Below are 19,768 nucleotides of genomic sequence, written 5' to 3'. Positions count from 1 at the left end.
TGTAACTCGTACCCTGCTGAAAAACATTGCTGAACCCCCATCAAGCTGAAGAAATCTGAACAAAAACGTTAAAAGTAACGCCACAAAAAAAGTCACAAATCTGGGCATTCTAATGCCCTGTACACACGATCGGACATTCCGACAACAAAATCCATCGCATTTTTTCCAATGTATTTTGGCTCAAACTTATCTTGCATATGCACAGTCGCACAAAGTTGTTGGAAATTCCAATTTTCAAGAACGCGGTGACGTATAACACGTACAACGGGACTATAAAGAGGAAGTTCAATAGCCAGTAGCCAATAGTTTCCGTCTCGTAATTTATTTTGAGCATGCGTGGCACTTTGTGTGTCGGAATTGTCCACACACGATCCGAATTTACGCGATCGGATTTTGTCGGAAAATTTTTGATCCAGATCTCAAATTTGGTGTGTCGGAAATTCGGATGGAAAAAGTCAGATGGAGCCCACACACTGTCAGAATTTCCAGCAACACGCTCCGATCACACATTTTCTGTTGGAAAGGCCAACCGTTTACAGAGCATTACTTGACCGTATACAAAAATTTTTTGCAGAACCGGCAAAATGTCAGTGATTCCCACTTGGATCATAAATTAATAGCTTGTAACAGACCCGATCTTGACAGGTACCGCTCCCACTTCCCGGCTGATTTTGCCTAGGTGAAGTCACTCAGAAGTTCAGCGCCCCTCCTCCTTCCCTCACTGCCGGGCCAAAGCACAGCGCACTTTGCGAATGCGAAGTAGGGAACCGGCTGTTGAGCCGCAAAGCTTCGCTGCCAGTTTCTCTTACGAGAAATGGAAAATGAGCTGCGTTGAAGACCCCGCTGGATACTGGACAAGGTTATGTGTCCTAATATTAAAAGTCAGCAGCTACAGTATTTGTAGCTGCTGACTTTAATTTTTTTTCTGAAGGAGCCTGGAGTTTCTCTTTAATGTTTAAGTAAGCACAATATATTTACAAATTATGGCACACGTAAGCCGGCCATAGATGAATCAAATCTCGACCGATTCAACAGGTACTAGTCAAGGTTGTACTGAAGTCGATCCATCAATCATTTTCAGTACAACCAGCCGGGTAAATTGTTTGCATGTGTAGCACCCTGGAGTTTAGTCAGTAAGGTTCTTACAAATTTACTTGGCAAGAGTAGTAATCTTGGTCGATTCATAGAGATCTATTGATTTCTCAAGTCTGGCCTTGTTGCACTTTTCTCTTCTACTACTAGGTGGTCAGTTACTTGGTGGTGTTAGATATGAGAAGGGCAATCCAAGGTCAGGTTATGGGTATATAGAGTATCTCAGCCAATGGGCAAGGGTTTTCTTGAATCCCCTGGCCTGCTGAGAGAGCTTATATATCTGGGTGAGGTCAGGTGATCTATGTTCTGTGCAACCTGGATGACTGTCTGGGTGGAAATGTGTCGTACTCCCCGGGCTGTTAGGCCGGCGATTGGGCCTATCCTGGGGGCATCTGGCTGCTAGGCTGTGTGAGGCCTATCCAGAAGTAAAAGAGTAGCGCAGGGTTGGGATTATGGTTTGCAGTCCAACCAGAAGTGACAGTTCTGCCGGCTGGAGAACCTGTCATGGTCGGAGGTAGAAGGGAAGCTGTCGCCACAAAGGGACCAATCGCCTTTACCGGGGACCACAGTGAGTAACTGAAGTAAGTACCGGAAACCGCATTTTCACCGAAAGGTGGCGCTGGAGAATCGGGAAACTTCAGGCGGTAATCAAGTCAGGGACCCAGCCAACGGAGCAGACGCTTGCAGAGCAGCCTTGTGAGTCAAGCCAGGGACAGAGCTGGTTAGCAGGGGTAAAGCTTGAGAAGTATCTGGCGTGCCAAGCTAGGGACCCAGCAGAGAAGCACGTGTGGTGCTTGAGGGGATACCACCGCCAACCTTGGTGGAGCTCAAGGGATTTATAGTCGGTTAATCAGCGGGTCTAGTGAGAGACCAGGAACTTGGTGTTGAACTACAAGAAGCAGTTGTAGTGGAGCTGAAAGAACTGTTATGTTTTGAGTTGGGAACTGTTAAAAGGATTGTTGCTATAGGAGATGGCAATCTTGCAAGTGCATATGTGGCTTCTTGCTGGGGGCCTTTCCCTGCTTGGCTGTCCTATTGAAGTCTTGGAGTCTGCTGATTGTGTTTATCATCTAAGGGTGTCCTGGCCCTAACCCTCTTTCCACCAAAATATATAAAAAGGACTGTCAAAATAAAATAAATAAAACCTCATTTGCATCCAAGAAGTGTCTGGCGCCCAATGACTTTCATCTTTGCACCCACTATAAACAATAGAAACTCGTGAGTGAGAGAGTTTAAAACTCTGGTCCCCAGCCAGAGACGCCAAAAAAGGGGGAAACATGCCAACAAGAGCTTCCATTGTTTATTTCACATAAATTGGATGATGGTGCACTGTATATAATTATCAATTTGTAGCTATATTTCTCTGGTGTGAGGCCATTCCAATTTTATTTGCACCCACTATGCCTCACAACCCACCACTTATTGAAGGATGTCTCCAATCTTTGGCCTTGGAGATCCTCATTAGACCAAAAGAGGTAAAAGACTTTGCTACACATGTGATCACTGCCGGCAACTATAGGAAGGCTCCTCGCTGGTAGGATATAATCGAGCAATTGTCTTTCCTTCCACCCATTGTATCATCTATGGCTTGCCTTAGCCAGCAATGTGATCTATTACAGTGGTGAAATGTCCATGCTCTCCTCCCATGGCTGGTGCTTCCATCTTCGTCCAGTCGTCTTCTAGGTTCAGAGCTTTTGGTCACCTTGATTGGCTGGGCTGGCATGATGTAACTCCCACACATGTTCCCTGGGGTTATTTCACCTCCACACAGGTCATGCCAAGACTAAGGCTGGGTTCGCACTATTGCGAAATGGATGTGAGATCCCCACAGCCAATTCGTAATAGCAGGAGATTGTGTCCGCCTCTCTATGGAGCCGGTTCACATATATCCGATGCGGCTCCTGTGCGTCTTTTGGTCTGTTTCAGGTCCAAATTCAGCCCAAAATTCAGGTGGAAATCGGAACTGAAACGTTAGTTTTTATATGAAAACAATTTCTCTTCTACTAGAGGAAGTGAGAGCATATCTCCCCAACGGGATCATACAAACCAAACAAAACCTAACAGGTTCTAACACTCCCAAACTCTACTTAAAAATAAAACGCCCCATGCTGTGTGACGGCGAGTGGCAGGCAACCTTTCCAGTGGGGACTAGAGAGGAGTTGATCTCTAACTTTTAAAAGTTAAAGTAATAGTAAAGCTTGCCTTATTTACTTGTACCTACAGGTAAGCCTACAATAAGGCTTGCCTATAGGTAGAGTAATTATCTCCTAAACGTGCACCGTTTAGGAGACATTTACTATATTAGCAGCCAGTGATGTTACCATGCGCACTGCGCTCTTAATGGACAGTGCGCAGTCCATTGAAAGAACTATACCACGGCTGTGGTGATGCCATTGCGGCTTGGCCAAACAGCCGAAGCCCGTGAACTCGGACGGAAACCCGTGTGAAGATGAAAGCCCTGTCAGCGGTGATGGTGTGCCACTGGAGGGCTTTGTTCTAAGGTTGATTTTTCATAATGTGCTAGTATACGATGCATACCAGCACCATTATGCTATTAATTTGAAGGGGACATTTTTGTGCAGTTTACTAGCACTTTAAAGCGGAGGTCTACCCTAAAGTGGACCTTCCGCTCATCGGAACCCTCCCCCCCTCCGGCGCCACAATTGGCACCTTTCAGGGGGGAGGGGGGGTGCAGATACCTGTACAGTACAGGTATCTGCACCCACTTCCGGGATAGCTCTCTGCGGAAAGGGGCGTAGATTACGCCCCTTTCCGCAAGTGCCCCGCTGCCTGCTAGGAAACACACAGATCCCAGAGGCAGCGGGGACCGTCCTTATTGCGCAGCGCAAATTAAGCCGAAAGGCTCCATTTCCTGATTCCCATACCCAAGATGGCGGCGGCAGCACCCGAGAGACGATCTAGAGATCGGCTTCGGGTGCCGACATCGCAGGCGCGCTGGACAGGTAAGTGTCACTATTTTAAAAGTCAGCAGCTGCAGTATTTGTAGCTGCTGGCTTTAAAAAAAAAAAAAATGCGGAGTCCCGGCGGACTCCCGCTTTAAGGAAGTATGCATCATCGTAGTAACATATTACTATTTTTTGTAATATTTTCAATATGTAATTGGTTTTGTGTTTTCACCTTGCAGGAAGTTTTCACTCACTACAAAGATCCCAGAAACAAAGGGTTGCCACAAGTGCTGTATTGGTAAGTATCCTCATATGAGGATGTTGTACAAGTTTATCAGGGACCAACTGAATTTCGATCCAGCTGTGGCCACTGTGGTTGGCATACTGATTGACTTGTGTTTAGCCGGCTTGTTGGTATTTTTTTACTCGATCAATGCCGCAGGCTATAGACTGCGGCGCTGATCCGTGTATTCTGATGACGGGGAAATCTCCACACTTTTACAATACAATGACTCAGCAGGGAGAATTTATGCATCCACATAGTGTGTTGATTGGGGAATCAGGTCCGTTTTTTTTATTATTTTTTTCCAGCCCCTTGGTTGAATGAAAACAAATGACCCATGTATGGCTACCTTTATTTTAAACCCAGTCAAGCCATTTCACCAAATTTCCTGGGTACGCTAAAATGACAGTTTTTTGGTGTCTATGTAACTGCCAATAGCCTACAGCTAAGAAGTGTTGCTCACTCTGTGAAAAAAACAACGATTGAACTGCAGTGATCTGACACCCTCTGTTGAGAAGGAGCAATAGCTCTGCAGTCGGCAGAGAGTGCAAGCTTTGCCAGTTTAACCTCCCTGGCGGTAATCCGGAGTCTGGCTTGGATTTCAGTACCACAAGCGGTAACCCCGAGCCAGACTCGGGATCGGATTGCTGGATACAGGGAGAAGTTACTTACCTTGTCCCCTGGATCCAGCAATGTCCTCCCTGCTGTGTGTGTGAGCCGTCCTCCGCTCCATTCACACAGTGCCCGAGTGCCGCCGAGCTCCGTTCCCTGCAACGTTATGGTGCATGGGAGCGGAGATCGGCGCCAAATTCAAAAAAGTAAAAACACACAAAACACACACAGTACTGTAATCTTACAGATTACAGTACTGTATAAAAAAAATTACACATCCCCTTTGTCCCTAGTGGTCTGTTCAGTGCCCTGCATGCACTTTTATATTATAAATACTGTTTTTTTCTGCCTGGAATTTGGAGATTGTCCATAGGAACCAAAAACTGTCCCTTTATGTCAAAAGTGATTTTAGACCAACTGGAAAACAGCCATAATAAATTATAATCACTTGCAGAATTGAGCGATAGCGATTTGTGGGGAAATTCATCATCAACCACTAAATCTAATGACGGTGACAATTCAAATGAGCAAATTTCAGTGTTTTTGGATTTAATTACTTTATTGAATAGTTTTTATTATTATTTATTATCATTATTTATTATATTATAAATTTTATCATACCCAGGATGTCTACTAGACTCTGAGATGAAACAGATTTGAGTTATTCCTAAGCCCCTGTACACACGGTCGGAGATTCCGACAACCAAATCCGTCTGAGTAATTCCGACAGATTAATTCCGGAAGTGATGTTGCATACACACGGTCAGACAAAGTTGTCGGAAAATCCGATTGTACATAACGTGATGACGTTATTTTGTTACGATGGGACTACGTTCAGGCTAGTAGCCAATAGCTTTGGTCTAGGAATTTGATCTGAGCATGCGTGGCACTTTGTCCGTCGGAGTAGGCTACACATGATCGGAGCATTTTGTCAGAAAATTTTACGGACAAGTTGGAAAACAGTCCGATGGAGACCACACACAGTCGGAATATCTGACAAAACGGTCCGATTGGACACATTCCGTCGGAATCTCCGACCGGGTGTACAAGGGCTAAGAATTGCAGTCCTCCAATATAAAATGCTGAATTTCCATGCAAAATAATTGTACCGCTTTCAGCACCTAGAATCAGAACTAATAATACCACCAGGGAGGTTAATGTATCGAATCATTAGGCACTTTAGCATACAGTATTCAATACAGATTATTGTGAGAAATATTTACCCTTGTCTAAGACCAGTTTACTCTTGAAATAGGCAATTGAGCTGCACCTTGACTAAACACAGCAGCCCAGAAGGGGTTGTACGCATTGCTTTTCTTCATGGTCATGGCATTATAGTGAATGGGGCTGCGCCACAATCGAATGCAGTTCACGCGGTTGTGGGGCAGAATTACATGGTTAAAACCGGCAATGATGGGGCTTTTTAGCACCTCCCAGAGGCCTAGTAAAGTTCCCTCTGAAAAGCAGTTTACTGCAGATCACTCTACAGGGGGCAGCACAATTGTTCTGCACTAATACTTGCAGAACAGACTGGCATCTGTACAGACTGTAAAAGCATTCAATAAAGTTGAAACTGTATTTAAACTTTTGTTACTGATTTTTAACTTTTTTTTTGCTTAGCCCATGTTAAGTCACATTTTACTGACACCTTATCTTTTTCTCCTTACAGTACGTAACCCATACACAGGGCACAAGTATTTGTGTGGAGCACTGCCCTCTGGTATTGTGCTATTACAGTGGTATGAGCCCATGCAGAAGTTCATGTTGATACGGGTTAGTAATTTCCGGTGTGAAACAATGCATGTTGTGAATTTTTTAATCTATTTAATTGTCTGTGTGTATAAACATTTACCAGTAAAACGTGCAATTTTTGCAATGAGTGTACGTAAAAACTTTAAAGCGACTCAGTTATCACCAAAATAAAAAATAAATAAAAACGATCCCTAGAAGACTTCAATGCTGACCTGCACCTGTCTTATAGAGACCTTGCCTATAAGGAATCTTCTGTATACAACACTTTCCCTAAATGTCTTTCAGGACAGCACCTGAGAGATTGGCTCCATCCACTAGGAAACACCAACTCCACCAAACTTCAAAGGGAGGCCTCTCCCCACAGCTCGTCAGTTTTTGTGTTTCCTCTGGCAAAGGGAACACCTAGTGAGAGTCGAGGTCTCTGAGGTGCTGTCCTGAGAGGCCAGACTGCCTACCCCACCATACCTTTTTTGCCTCCAGACAGTCTGCCCCTCCCACACCGCATCAAGGGTGGCTGGTAACTGGGCTCCTTCTTCCCCTTCAGCTCAGAGAGAGCTTGACTGTTCCTGGGGTAGCTCCTAGGCGGCGGCGGCAGCCATTCACCGGATTCCCAGCATGTCAGTGTTTTTGGTGGCAGAGTAGAAACCCGTTCCGGAAGTGAGGTATTCAGCATGGGGCGACACCATGGAGCAGGCGCACAGCGTCATTTCCTTTGGAAATTGCGCAGGGCGAGAGGGAACGAGCGAATCTGGTGCCTATATTCCAGATCCGGTCCGGTGCAGCAGCTCTGATGGACCCCGGAAGCGGCGTTCTAAGCCACATACAAGCGCAGCACCACAATGGATTCTGTGGCAGCGGCAAGTGGGACAGGCACCAGCAAGGCCCAGGTAAGGGGATAATATGGGGTCTGCCCTGTATAGTGTATATCTTTCCATTTTCTTCCCCCCTGGTGGCTGGGGCCTGTCTGGGCACATGGAGTTGGCTGTTGTACTACCTGTGGTGAGCCCCTTAGGAGGCAGGTTTGACTCACTGGGATGCTTTTTTTTTTCTTTTTTCTGTCGTTTTTTTGGCAGGCTAGGAGCTCTGATCCAACAATCAAAAAAGTGTCACTCATGTAAAGCGAAGTTACCCTAGGGTAGGAAGAAAACTTTGTGTCAAATTTGCATTGACTCCTTAGTTAAGGAAGAAGCTTCTTCTGCATGCAGTGATTTAATCGCCTCCATTAAAGAGCTAGATGCTGCAATTCTCTTAAAACAGCATCCCTGAGTTATCTACCGCCTCTTGTGGCTCACAAATAATCCCAACAGTGGAGGCTGAAGCTGGCCCTCCTACCCAAGAGGAGCATTCCCCCTCTCACTCCAGGGAAGACTCGGAGGAAGGGGTAGAAGTTGCACTTTCAAGATACAAACTGTCCCTAGAACAAGTAGACAGTCTGTTAAAAGCACTTCGTGCAACATTGGGTTTAGGTGCAGAGAAGAGAGAATTATCGCTGTATGACCGAATGTATGCAGGGCTTAGTGAAACAAAAAGGCGCACTTTCCCTGTGCATTTAGTAATCTCTGAAGCCATCAAAAAGGAATGGGCAGATCCAGAGAAAAAAATGTTTTTCTCAAGAGTGCATAAAAGTCGCTTCCCATTTGATGAAGACCAAGCGGCACGTTGGAACAAAGTTCCTAAATTGGATGCAGCTTTTTGCCAAGTTTCCAGATTGACCGACTTGGCATTCGCAGACATGGGAATATTAAAAGATCCCATGGACAAAATGATGGATCAACAGCTTAAAAAGGCTTGGCAATCTCAAACCGGCTATGGCTACTACCTTTGTTTCTAGAAACATGGAGTACTGACTAAATTGGCTAAAAGTCCACATTAGAGCGGATTCACCCAAGCAAGAGATACTTGATTTTTATTTATTTTTTTAACTCTAGCAGTAGCCGTGGTTTACGTTGCTTATGCATCTGCAGAATTAATAAGGATATTGGCAATATTCGTGGCCTTAACAAATTCAGCCAGGAGAGCCCTCTGGCTGAAGACCTGGCCAGGAGATGCAGCGTTCAAAAGTAAATTGTGTGGATTCCAATTTATAGGAGATCTTTTATTCAGTCCTGATCTAGATTCAGTGCTAGATAGGACAGCTGATAAAAATACATTTTTCCTGGTAGAAATAAAAAGCAGCCAGTTAAAGAGGAAGTAAACCCCGATGGGTTTTACTTCCTCTTTGTTTCCCTGCAAAGGTAAAGCATAATGGGCTACTATACATCGCATAGCCCATTATGTGTCACTTACCTGACACAGGAGCCTGCGATATCACCACTGTCCCCTCTTCCACAAAGCGTCCATCTTCCTTCTGGGTATCACAGCTTCGGTGCTGTGATTGGCTGGAGCCACAACTAACTGCACGGTCGGCGTTAGCAACGGCACGCTCGGTACGCCTGCACGCCGTAGACATCGTTGCCTGTCTTTTGCAAATATTTCTTGCAACCACAGATAAGCCTTAATCTAGGCTTACCTGTAGGCAAAAGTGGTCTGTAAGGGTTTACAACCACTTTAAGTGACTTTTTTGACCTCACAAAACTCAGGAACAAGGCAATAAGCCCCAAGAGAAGAGAAGAAATTGGTCGGCACAAAGGGGCAAAGGCAGGGGGAATGTCCTTTTCCCTCCTCCTGGGCCAACCAAAAAAATTGCAAGGACTTGTCATTGCCTGTTGGAGAAAGGCTTCAGAAATTCGTTCCTCACTGGTCAAGCATGACAAAAAAAAACATTTATTCTTAGCCCTTGTACACGCGGTCGGAGATTCCGACGGAATGTGTTCTATCGGACCGTTTTGTCGGATAATCCGACTCTGTGTGGTCTCCATCGGACTGTTTCCGACGGACCAATTTTCCAACTTGTCCGTAAAATTTTCAGACAAAATGCTCCGATCGGACATACTCAGATCATGTGTAGCCTACTCCGACGGACAAAGTGCCACGCATGCTCAGATCAAATTCCTAGACCAAAGCTATTGGCTACTAGCCTGAATGTAGTCCCGTCGAAACGAAATAACGTCGTCACGTTACGTGCAATCGGATTTTCCGACAACTTTGTCTGACCATGTGTATGCAACAGTTGCGGACAAAATCCAACTGATTTGGTTGTCAGAATGTGCGACCGTGTGTACAAGGGGTAAGACATGCTGGCCCAGGAATAGAAAATAGAGTTTTCACATCTTCCTCCAGAAAGATACTTTCTAACAGACCTGCCAAGGGACACAACAAAGGCCCTAGCCATGAAGAACCTGTTGGGGGATCTGATGCAACAGGGGGTTGTGATTCAGGTATCTCCAGAGGAACGTCATCAGGGTTTCTATTCCCATATTTTCCTGGTAAAGAAACGGTCAGGATCCTTTTGTCTCATTCTCAACTTAAAACTTTTAAACAGATCAGTCCGATACAGGAGATTCCACATGGAATCCATCTTTACAGTCAGAAATCTCTTAACCAAGGGATGCTTCATGGCATCAATCGATTTAAGAGATGCAAACCTCTATGTGCCTATAGCCTCTCAGTCTCAAAAGTTCCTCAGGCTGGCGATTAAATATGGTGAAGGAGGTGCTGCATCCACAGTTCAAGGCCCCTCCCATTTGGTCTTTCATCCGCCCCACAAATTTTTACAAAAATGGCGTAAACTCTCGCTCCTCTCCGTCTGCATGGAATTGCGATAATCCCTTATCTGGACGACCTACTCCTCTTTGCCCCTTCCTGAGAAAAATTGCAGGTAGACCTGGTCAAGGCCCACAGTCACTTGGAGGCCTTGGGCTCGATTGTGAACCTTCAAAAATCAAGCTTCAATCCAGCTCAACAAGTTCAGTTTCTAGGTTATCAAATAGATTCTGTACAACAAAGGATTTTTCTTCCAGAAGCAAAGACCAAGTCATGAAAAAAAAAAAAAAAAACGCTCACCTAGGTGGCTGCAGCATCGATCCCTTAGCCGCCTCGAAGACCGAGAACTGGGCGATCAAAGATGGCTGATTGTGCAGTTCTTGGTCTTCAGTGAGCAGAGAGACAGTGACTAAGTCACTGGTTCTCTGCTCTGCTCCTCTGGCACTCACTAAAGCGCCAGGCTGTGGAGGGGGCAGGAGCAACTGGCTCTGGCTCTTGGCAGCGTGCTGAGAGACTGCCGGTCAGGCATCTGGTTGGATTCTGATATTAACATCAGGATCTCTCCAGATTGTCAACTGGCTGAGTGACATCAGCCGGCTTTAGCTTGCTGTCTGCTGAATGAGTCACAGGAGTGCAAAATGTAGCGCATTCCTGTGATCCCCAGAAGTAGTAGGGCCAAAAACAGCTTTTGCCCTTTTTTCTTAAATATTTTATCTCTTTATTTTTAAATGCAAATAGAATCGATGTACTGCTTGTCATCTGCAGGTTCTTGTCTTTCTTGTCTTGCAGCACTTTGACTTCCCCCTTCCAAGCCCACTGAAGGTGTTTGAAATGCTGGTGATTCCAGAGCAGGAATACCCCATGGTGTGTGTGGCGGTCAGCAGAGGAATAGAATCCAATCAGGTTGTTCAGTTTGAGACCATTAACCTGAGCTCCGCCTCCTCCTGGTTTACAAAGATTGGAACAGGTACCCACCTCCTCACTGGCCTCAGAAGAATCTGTGGTGGAAACTTAAAACTTTCATTGCTTTTAAAGGGTATCCAAATGTAATAAATCGTAGCTTACCAGTTCTTAGATGTGGTGGCTGTAGTATTTCTCTTCACTTCATTGAAGGACACAGCCAGATCATTTTCAGGCTAAGAATATTTTCTCCAAGTATAGAGAAATACCTGTTGATCCTGTCAGTAAAATTCCTTTGCAACAATCTGAAATTTCAAACAATGTTATCAGGTTTCTTAGCTATCTTTGGTAAAGTACAGAACATTTCCCCCTATGTAGTGATGATTTGGGGGGGGGGGCAGTGTTTGTAGTCCAAATCAAGAGAGGCCTCTAGTACATCATACATTTTAAGTTGCAATTTCTGCCTTTGCCCAAATGAAATGAATCACTTAAATCTCTCGCACCCCAGCAGAATGGCCCCTTAAGCAGCCTATAGATTATGCAATTTTATTTCCTTCCACCATGAGTGGAAGGAGGGAAAGTTGCTCGATTCACCCATCAACACAATCAACGTTAATGGAGGAATCCCTTTTTGAAGAGTTATTGTATTCTGCCGGCAGAACACATTGATTACAGCTATCAGCCGCCGTCACTAACCGAAGGCTGGTTGTAACCAAGTTGATGGATGTACTCAAGTCGATCCAATCAGCTTGCACATAGATGGGTCAAATCTTGGCCAGTCTCTGCTGAACCAGACGAGATTCGATCCATCTATGGTCGGCTTTAGAACGGCTGTTAGGATTGTGGAGGAATACTAGGAACGCCTGGGTATGGTTGAGCGTGTGATCTACTTTCTCTCTCCCATGAAATAGTAGTAGGTTCCCCATGATTCACTTACCACTGTCACATGGTGCCAGGAAAGGAGCCCATAGCCCCTTGTAAGCTCCAACAAATCACTTTGGCTTGAGGGAGAAAAGGGGTAGGGAGGAGCAACAGTAAAGGACAGGTTCACTTTAACGCCTGATAATGCCATGTACTTGGATGGCTATTGATCCATAATGTGTCCTTATACACTGTGAATGAAGGATTAGAGTTGACAGTGGGAACAAGCCTTTAAAAAAAAAAAGAAATCCCATATTTACTATTTAATAATAGTTTATATACAGTAGCCTAGTCATATGCACTACATAGCGCAATGTTTTCCTAACCTTTTCTTTCACAGCCCCTAGAAAAGCTAACATTATACTCTAGCTCTCCACTTCTAAACCTGATGATTTGCTCAATGTTTACATCTCTCGGCAGAGGGTCACCAGATCGATTCAATACATGTGACGCAGCTGGAGAGAGACACCGTGCTGGTCTGCCTGGACCGTAAGTCATTCAGCCTTTGCTTCATCAGCTTGCTAATGTTTCTGCCCGATTTAGATTTTTTATCACTGCTGTGCTTTATAATGATCCTATAATGGATCTGTTTTTAGGTTATGTGAAAATAGTAAACCTCCATGGAAGGCTGAAGTCTAGTCGAAAATTGGCCTCAGAGCTCAGCTTTGACTTCCACATCGAGTCAGTTGGTGAGTGTGTAAATGGCGTCCTTCAGCGCGGTTTAATCTGCGCTCTATGCATATAGTTTGGAACAAGTGGAGGTTTTCTGGCACCTCCCTTAATATAATGACTTGTATGTTTTTTTCAGTATGCCTGCAGGACAGTGTGCTGGCCTTCTGGAAGCATGGCATGCAAGGAAAGAACTTCAGATCCAATGAGGTGAGTTTAAGATAGATTCCCACCTAAATTTGTGTGTTGGCATTGTGTAGCTTTCTTAAATTATTATTATTATCCTTAAAGTGGTTGTAAACCCTTACAACCAAATTTGACCTACAGGTAAGCCTAGATTAAGGCTTACCTGTAGGTCCAAGAAATATCTCCTAAACCTACACGGTTTAGGAGATATTTGCCGAAAGACAGGCACCGCATGCGCCGTAGACAGCGGCGCGCTGGAGCACTGAGCACACCACTGTCAACGGCGATATGCCGCGTGTGGGGACTCCCGTGCGCATGCGCGGGAGTGATGTCATCGTGGCTTCGTCGAATGACAGCGGCGGAGCAGCGAGACCCACCAAGAAGATGGACGCTCGGAACTACAGGGGACAGCGGTGACTTTGCTGGCTCCTGTGTCAGGTAAGTGACACATAATGGACTACTATGCGATGCATAGTAGTCCATTATGCTTTACCTTTGCAGGGAATCAAAGAGGATGTAAACTCATCAGGGTTTACTTCCTCTTTAAATTTATTGCTTTATGCATAAAAAAAAAGTATGGAGTTTTTTTTTTTTTGTTCTGATACTTGCCTAGGTGGATGCAGCATTGGTTCCCCATTGGCACCGTGAGCAGAGAGCTGGTGACTGTTTGTCACCGCTCTCTGATCTGTGCCCCCCCCCCCCCCCCCACACTACCTCACTGGTTCGATGGGCTGTGGAGGGGGCGGGAGCAGCTGACTCAGGGTCTCGGATGCTTGTCCAGGCATGTGGGCAGATCTCAACTTCACTGCTGTGATCTTGCCCGAGCCTGGATCGGCTCTGTGATGTCAGCAGACTTCAGCACACTGTCTGCTAAAAACGGGTCACAGGAGTGCAGAATGAACTGCACTCCTGGGATCCATAAAAGAAGTATAGCCAAACAAGCTTTGGTTGTACTACTCCCTTTTAAAAGAGAACTTATGGGGTTTACAAAACAAACCATAATACTTACCCAGGTGACTGCAGCATCACTCCGATGCTGGATGTGTCCCGCACTGCTTCTAAGACTGAGTACTGAGCAATCAAAGACCACCGATCGCTCAGTTCTAAATCCATTGAGCCAGTCACTGTTAGTTACTGGCCCTCTACTCTACCCCTCCAGCGCTCACTGGAGTGCTGGGTTGTAGAGGGGGTGGGAGCTGCCGGCTCAGGTTCTCAGCAGGCTGCTGAGAGGCTGAGCCAGCTGCAGGTCCAGGCATCTGAGTGTAAAGTCGGAATCAATTCAGAGCCTGGACCAGCTGAGCGAGGTCAGCTGACTGACTGAACACAGGTCACTGGGAAGAACAAACTGCCCTCCTTTGATCCATGGGAGAAGTGGGGCCAAAAAAGCTTTGGCCATACTTCTCCTTTAACCAAACTTCAGGTGACAGCGGCAATGCAAACTGCCCTAACAAACCTTTTTCTTGCTTTGTATATAATTCTGCTTTAAAGCAAACTTGTCCTCTTTATAAAGATTAAGGAAACTTTCAAGCAAAGTTTACCTACCCTTTTGCTCTTATCCCCTAAAGCAGTTGTAGCCCAAGCTCCCTCTTAAAATCACTATACTTAGATCTCAGTCCTAGGCCCACGGTGATGTCTGCACATGTGCAATTCAGCTCTGTGGACTTCTGTGGGGCTGATAGAAGCATTGTAAAACAGCGACATAGGCACTCCAGGTAAGTAAAGTGGTTTGAGCAGGAAGGGTAGGCTGCATCTGCTTTAGAGGGTGGAAGCAAAAGGGTAAGAAGACTTTGTGAGAAAGTTCCTTAGTCTTTAAAGCCAAACTTCAGGAAAATATAAAAGATGCATCTTATTCAGTTCTGTTCGTTAATATCTTAAGAACTGTATTTTTGTAAATGCAAGCAGTATGAGTACATTATTTGACTAGGTATCAACCTCTTGCAGTCCCTGTACTAAAGAGCTCAGGCAGGGAGTAAGGATGAGCTCCGTTGTGTTCCTGTGCAGTGTCCCAGATGATTGCCTAGAGGGAGGGGGAGAGGGGATCTCCCTACTGGCGCCGAGGGAAGTGACGTAAGGAGGCAGATTACAAGGGACCCCCTAGCAACAGGCATTAAGAGGGGAGTAAAAAAATGTGTTTTTTTTTTCCAAATTTTATTAATCGTTTTTAATACAGCTGAAAAAATTTAGGGGTGGAACTCCACTTTAAGGTAAGAATTTTTTTCAATGTTCAGCTCCTCCTGAAATACCTGAGCCTGATCTCGATCCAGAACTGTGCACGTCTGCAGCAGCGCTGATCTTCTCTCCCCCTCTTACAGGAGGGTCAGCAGCCATGGAAGCCATTGTCTCCTGTGCTGCTGTCAGTCAACTACTGTGAGCAGGGAATGGGGGGGCAGGGTTGAGCCGCACTGTGTGTATGTTAATAGATGCTCAGAGTGCAGCTCGAGATTGAGCCTGCACTAGTGCCTGCCTCCATAGCAAGTAACTTTCTATGGGGGCAAGCGGAGGGCAAGAGGAGCCAGGAGCACAGCCGGGTTACCCCAGAGAAGGAGGATCATCGGAACTGCTCTCTGCAAAACCATTTCTCAGACCAGGTAAGTATGACATGTGTTATTTTAGAAAAAAAAAAAAAAAACCTTTTATGTACACTTTTTAACTTCAGAAAATAAAAATAAGTTCTCTCCTTTGTTTTAGGTTACACAAGAAATTTCAGATGAATCGAGAGTCTTTCGCCTGCTGGGATCGGACAGGTAATGTTCTAGAACCAAATATTGGAAAAACGGACTATATACAGTACTCAAATGGATATAGTGGACTTTATTTTACACTGTTCTATCTTCCATTTCATAGAAAAAATAAAAAAAAAGAATGCATTTCATTGTTGTGCTGTTTACTTAAAAGTAAACTTAGCTCTTTTTTATGCCAATAGCATACTTTACCCACTGTTGAGGCGTGATTTTGGCATTACCAGAGCCAGTTTATTGCAGAGTTCAGCTAACCCTCTGTTAACCCAAGTCCAGCATTACATTTAAACCAGCAGTTTAAGAACCTTGTAGCCCCTGAAACGCATTTGCTTGTTGTCTTTGGACTTCTGTATTGAAATAAATACTCTTATTCTTTTTCACTTTACAAAGTTCACTAATGCTTCGTTTCCACTGAGCGGATCGGTTTGGTACGGTGCGCTATTTTGAGTGTTTCCATTATGAAAGCGGCCCATACAACCGAACCATACCGCACCATTCAGGGTCCTGCTTCAGATTTGGGGCCGTAGAAAATGGTTCGGTACAGTTAGGGCGGAGCTACGATACATTCCACTGATTGGCAGACAGAAAAACGTCTGCCAAATAGTGCCTAGCCACGCTAGGCATTTTTTCGAAACCCCGTATGGCCCCTGGTGGTCTGACTTGTAGTGGAAACGCTCACCTGAATACGCCGGACCATTCTAACCCTTCCAAACTGTACCAATCCAATCCACTCAGTGGAAACGAGGCATAAGGTGCCTTTGAGACCACTTTGTGTTAAAGAGGATCTTCAGCCATTTTGCAAAAAAATTACACTTTACTGTCCAGGGATCCATAAAGTCAAGCACCAGGCAACACAAATGCTTCTTATCTTTCAACTTTATTCAAGCACTACAGCAATTGTAACATCTTAAACGCATTTCGTTGGAAGCCTTCCTCATAGCATACGCGCAAGGCTTTGCCCAAAATGCGTTAGATTTTACAACGTTACAATTGCTGTAGTGCTTGAAAAAAAAGTTGAAAGTTGAAAAGCATTCATGTTGCCGGCTCCTTGACTTTATGGATCTACATTGGATGGGACAGCACTGACACTCACTTCATATGTATCTCAACATTGCGGTAGGGCTTGGGTGAGTTTATTGTGCATCTACCGGTCCAGGGATCCATTGCTATCCTCGCGCAATATGGTTCTTCAGTATTCTTTGGATCCCCATCTCTGGCACCTTTAGTGTGGGAAGCGGTCTGTGACCCCTTGCTGCTTCACAACCAGTTGCTCAGTGCACATCGGCGAGCCGTGCTGTGCGAATGTCCCGCAGCCTTTTGGGACCTGTGACTTGTCCCAAGAGATTGTAGGAAGGCGAACTTTTGGTGGTGATCTAACCGAAAGTGGGACCGGGTACATACCAAAACTAGGTACCCGCTGACCCTAGAATTCAGTTTTAACCAGAAAATACATCTTCACTTCAAATGATGACTTTTTGTGTCCACCGACCAAAACTGTTCACAAAATGTTTGGACTAGAAACTTCCTAGTACCCGTTGGAATTTGTTTTGTAACTTTCAATGTAGATACTACAACAGTTCAAAAAAACAACCACCATATATTATAAGAAGTCTACTTTTGCCAAGAGCCCGCTGTTGACCGCTTTTCTGTCTGCAATCTCTATGTATATGTCCTTCACCACAAAGCCCATGCTACATTGATAATCATCATTGCTTTGATGGCTACCAGTTAACCTATGCATTTAGTGCATCCCGTGTTTGTGTGGGCACAGCGCGACATTCGGTTGAATGGGCTGATGTACCTGCGGGAAAAGGGTCCCTGTACTTTTTTTAAATGCAGCTGTAAACCACTACGCGATTTCCCACACTAGAAAACAGGCTGCGTTTTCAGATACGTGGGGGGTGCCCTTAAGAATGGATGGCAGCTTCACGCGTCTGCAAAAGAGCAGCGCATCTTGGCTGCGGGTAGTTGCAGGTGCGGGAACGGGTGCGATTAATACGCTGACCACCGGCACAAGTGTGAACCTAGCCTTCAAACTTTGCACTGCTTCTAGCTGTCAAGGAAAAAGGTGATTCTGGTGCTAAGCAGAAAGAAGTTCTTGATGAGAGTGCTGTATGTGTTTCCTTTAATAAATGCTAAATAAAAGGTCACGACAATAAAAAGAATAATGCCAGACACAGATCATGGCTGCAGCTGTCCCAAAAGAGGATTTCTATAATGCTCCTGAATCTGTGTAAAGAGAAAGGTATTGGAAGTGCCACCATCTAAGTTTAGATTGTTAGTAGTAAACCAAGAACTAAAATTTGCACATTTTATAGAAGAGTTAAAAAAAAAAAAAAAAAAAAAACGTGTGTATATCCAAATGGTAGAACTGCAGAGCTAGACCGGGTTGTGGCTGGATCGGGATGTAGAAGCAGCTGGAAAGATTATGTTAGTCTGTGCGGGAAGCAGATGTCCGGGAGCGAGCCGGGGCTGGAGGCGAGACAGCGATGCCGGAGGATTTCAAAAGGATGACATGGAAGGCGTGAGGGCATATTGGAGCCTCTCATCTCTTTTATGTAAAACACCATCGGACTTGAGTCTATTGGAGGCAGATTGAGGAGTATGGGGTTATCATACCATGGAGATTGCTTTTCGGGGGACACCTACAGGAAGGTCTGAGTGCCGAGAGTGACACATATCCATCAAATCTCTGACATCCTGTAAGGGGACGTCATAGACCTCTGGTAAGGAGCAATTCTACTCACACCGGTGGCGGAACATCACAAACAGTAAATCACTTGAAGATTGCTTTGGTTGCTGTTGGATGCTTTCTGAACTCTGGTGGTTGAAGTCTAATGTTTAACCCTTAGTCCCACATGGGTGGATAAGAACTTTTTATATGTTTAGAGACTATTTATTTTTCACTTTTTATATTTTTTGGGATATATTGAGAGGCGATCTAGCGTCTCTCACTTTATTGTTATTCACTTTATTGTTTATTACATGGGATTGGTCATACGATTAGTGTATGATCTCTATGGTTCATGTATATGTGATTTAATGTCAAATGGTGTTAGATTTACTTAGGTCACTATTATGATGATTTAGTGTTGGGATTGTGTCACACACAATCCTTGGGGTTTATTTCACACCATCAATACATATAGTTTCATAGTTAGTAAGGTTGAATAAAGACACCAGTCCATCCAGTTTAACCTGAGTGAGTGTCTACCCCTATCCATGTACATCGCACACTCGCATCGGTCCCTACCCTCAAGGAGCCCACAATCCAAGGTCCCCATTCATATACTAGGGCCGATTTTGGACAGAAGCCAATTAACCTACCTGCATGTCTTTGGATTGTGGGAGGAAAGCGGAGTACCCGGAGGAAACCCACGCAGGCACAGGGAGAACATGCAAACTTCAGGCAGGTAGTGTCGTGGTTGGGATTCGAACCAGGGACCCTTCTTACTGCTAGGTGAGAGTGCTAACCACTACACCACTGTGCCGCCCATGATTTAGATATATTTTCATAGGCTAGCGCAATTCTTTTATTTTTCACCTATTTTATCAGAGTAGTTCCCTAACGTGATCACTATGTATATCTAGAGCAAGTTTTTTTATTTATTTTTAATGAGTGTAGAACGTAGCTAGACTTTTCAGTACTGACGCTCCTTCCTTATCTCTCTCTCTCTCACAGGGTGGTGGTTTTGGAGAGCAGACCTACATCCAACCCGACAGCTCACAGCAACCTGTACATCTTGGCCGGCCACGAGAACAGCTACTAAACCAATCGCAGACCAGTGTTTAACAAATATGACATAGGAATATAAATTCCATCATAAACGCCTTCTTTTTTTATTTTATTTTTTTTTTTTTTTGGACTTTTACAAGCTGACAGCAACTCAACCTGTATTTTATTGATGGTATCTGTATTATTTGGTAGGACTGTTTTTAACCCTTTTTGTGATGCTGGAAACAGCTGCACTTTTCACCACCGTGTGGTGTTGGTTTTTAATTGATTGCTTAACGAAAAGCTGTGACATACAGCCCTTTTATGATAAGTTGGGAAGGGGGTGGGAGAT

The 19,768-nt window shown here is 44.8% G+C and overlaps 1 protein-coding gene across 2 annotated transcripts in view; it reads left to right on the top strand.

Annotated features, from left to right (window-relative positions):
• MAP4K5 (mitogen-activated protein kinase kinase kinase kinase 5) overlaps positions 1-19,558 on the top strand; it is a 211,938-nt gene extending 192,380 nt beyond the window's left edge. For both annotated transcript variants that reach the window (XM_077466776.1, XM_077466775.1), the window contains exons 25-32: positions 4,238-4,296; positions 6,563-6,666; positions 11,077-11,254; positions 12,529-12,597; positions 12,705-12,797; positions 12,917-12,987; positions 15,652-15,707; positions 19,384-19,558. In XM_077466776.1, the coding sequence (XP_077322902.1) occupies positions 4,238-4,296; positions 6,563-6,666; positions 11,077-11,254; positions 12,529-12,597; positions 12,705-12,797; positions 12,917-12,987; positions 15,652-15,707; positions 19,384-19,471 (718 nt within the window). In that variant the 3' untranslated portion in view covers positions 19,472-19,558. The remainder of the gene's footprint in view (positions 1-4,237; positions 4,297-6,562; positions 6,667-11,076; positions 11,255-12,528; positions 12,598-12,704; positions 12,798-12,916; positions 12,988-15,651; positions 15,708-19,383) is intronic.
• Positions 19,559-19,768: the final 210 nt, after the last annotated feature.

Source organism: Lithobates pipiens, unplaced genomic scaffold (assembly GCF_037356315.1).
Source record: "Lithobates pipiens isolate NorthernLeopardFrog02 unplaced genomic scaffold, aLitPip1_a1.2 Scaffold_37, whole genome shotgun sequence".
NCBI classification, from domain to species: domain Eukaryota; kingdom Metazoa; phylum Chordata; class Amphibia; order Anura; family Ranidae; genus Lithobates; species Lithobates pipiens.
The sequence above is the reverse complement of the archived record's forward strand: the minus strand, read 5'-3'. Positions and strand labels throughout refer to the sequence as shown.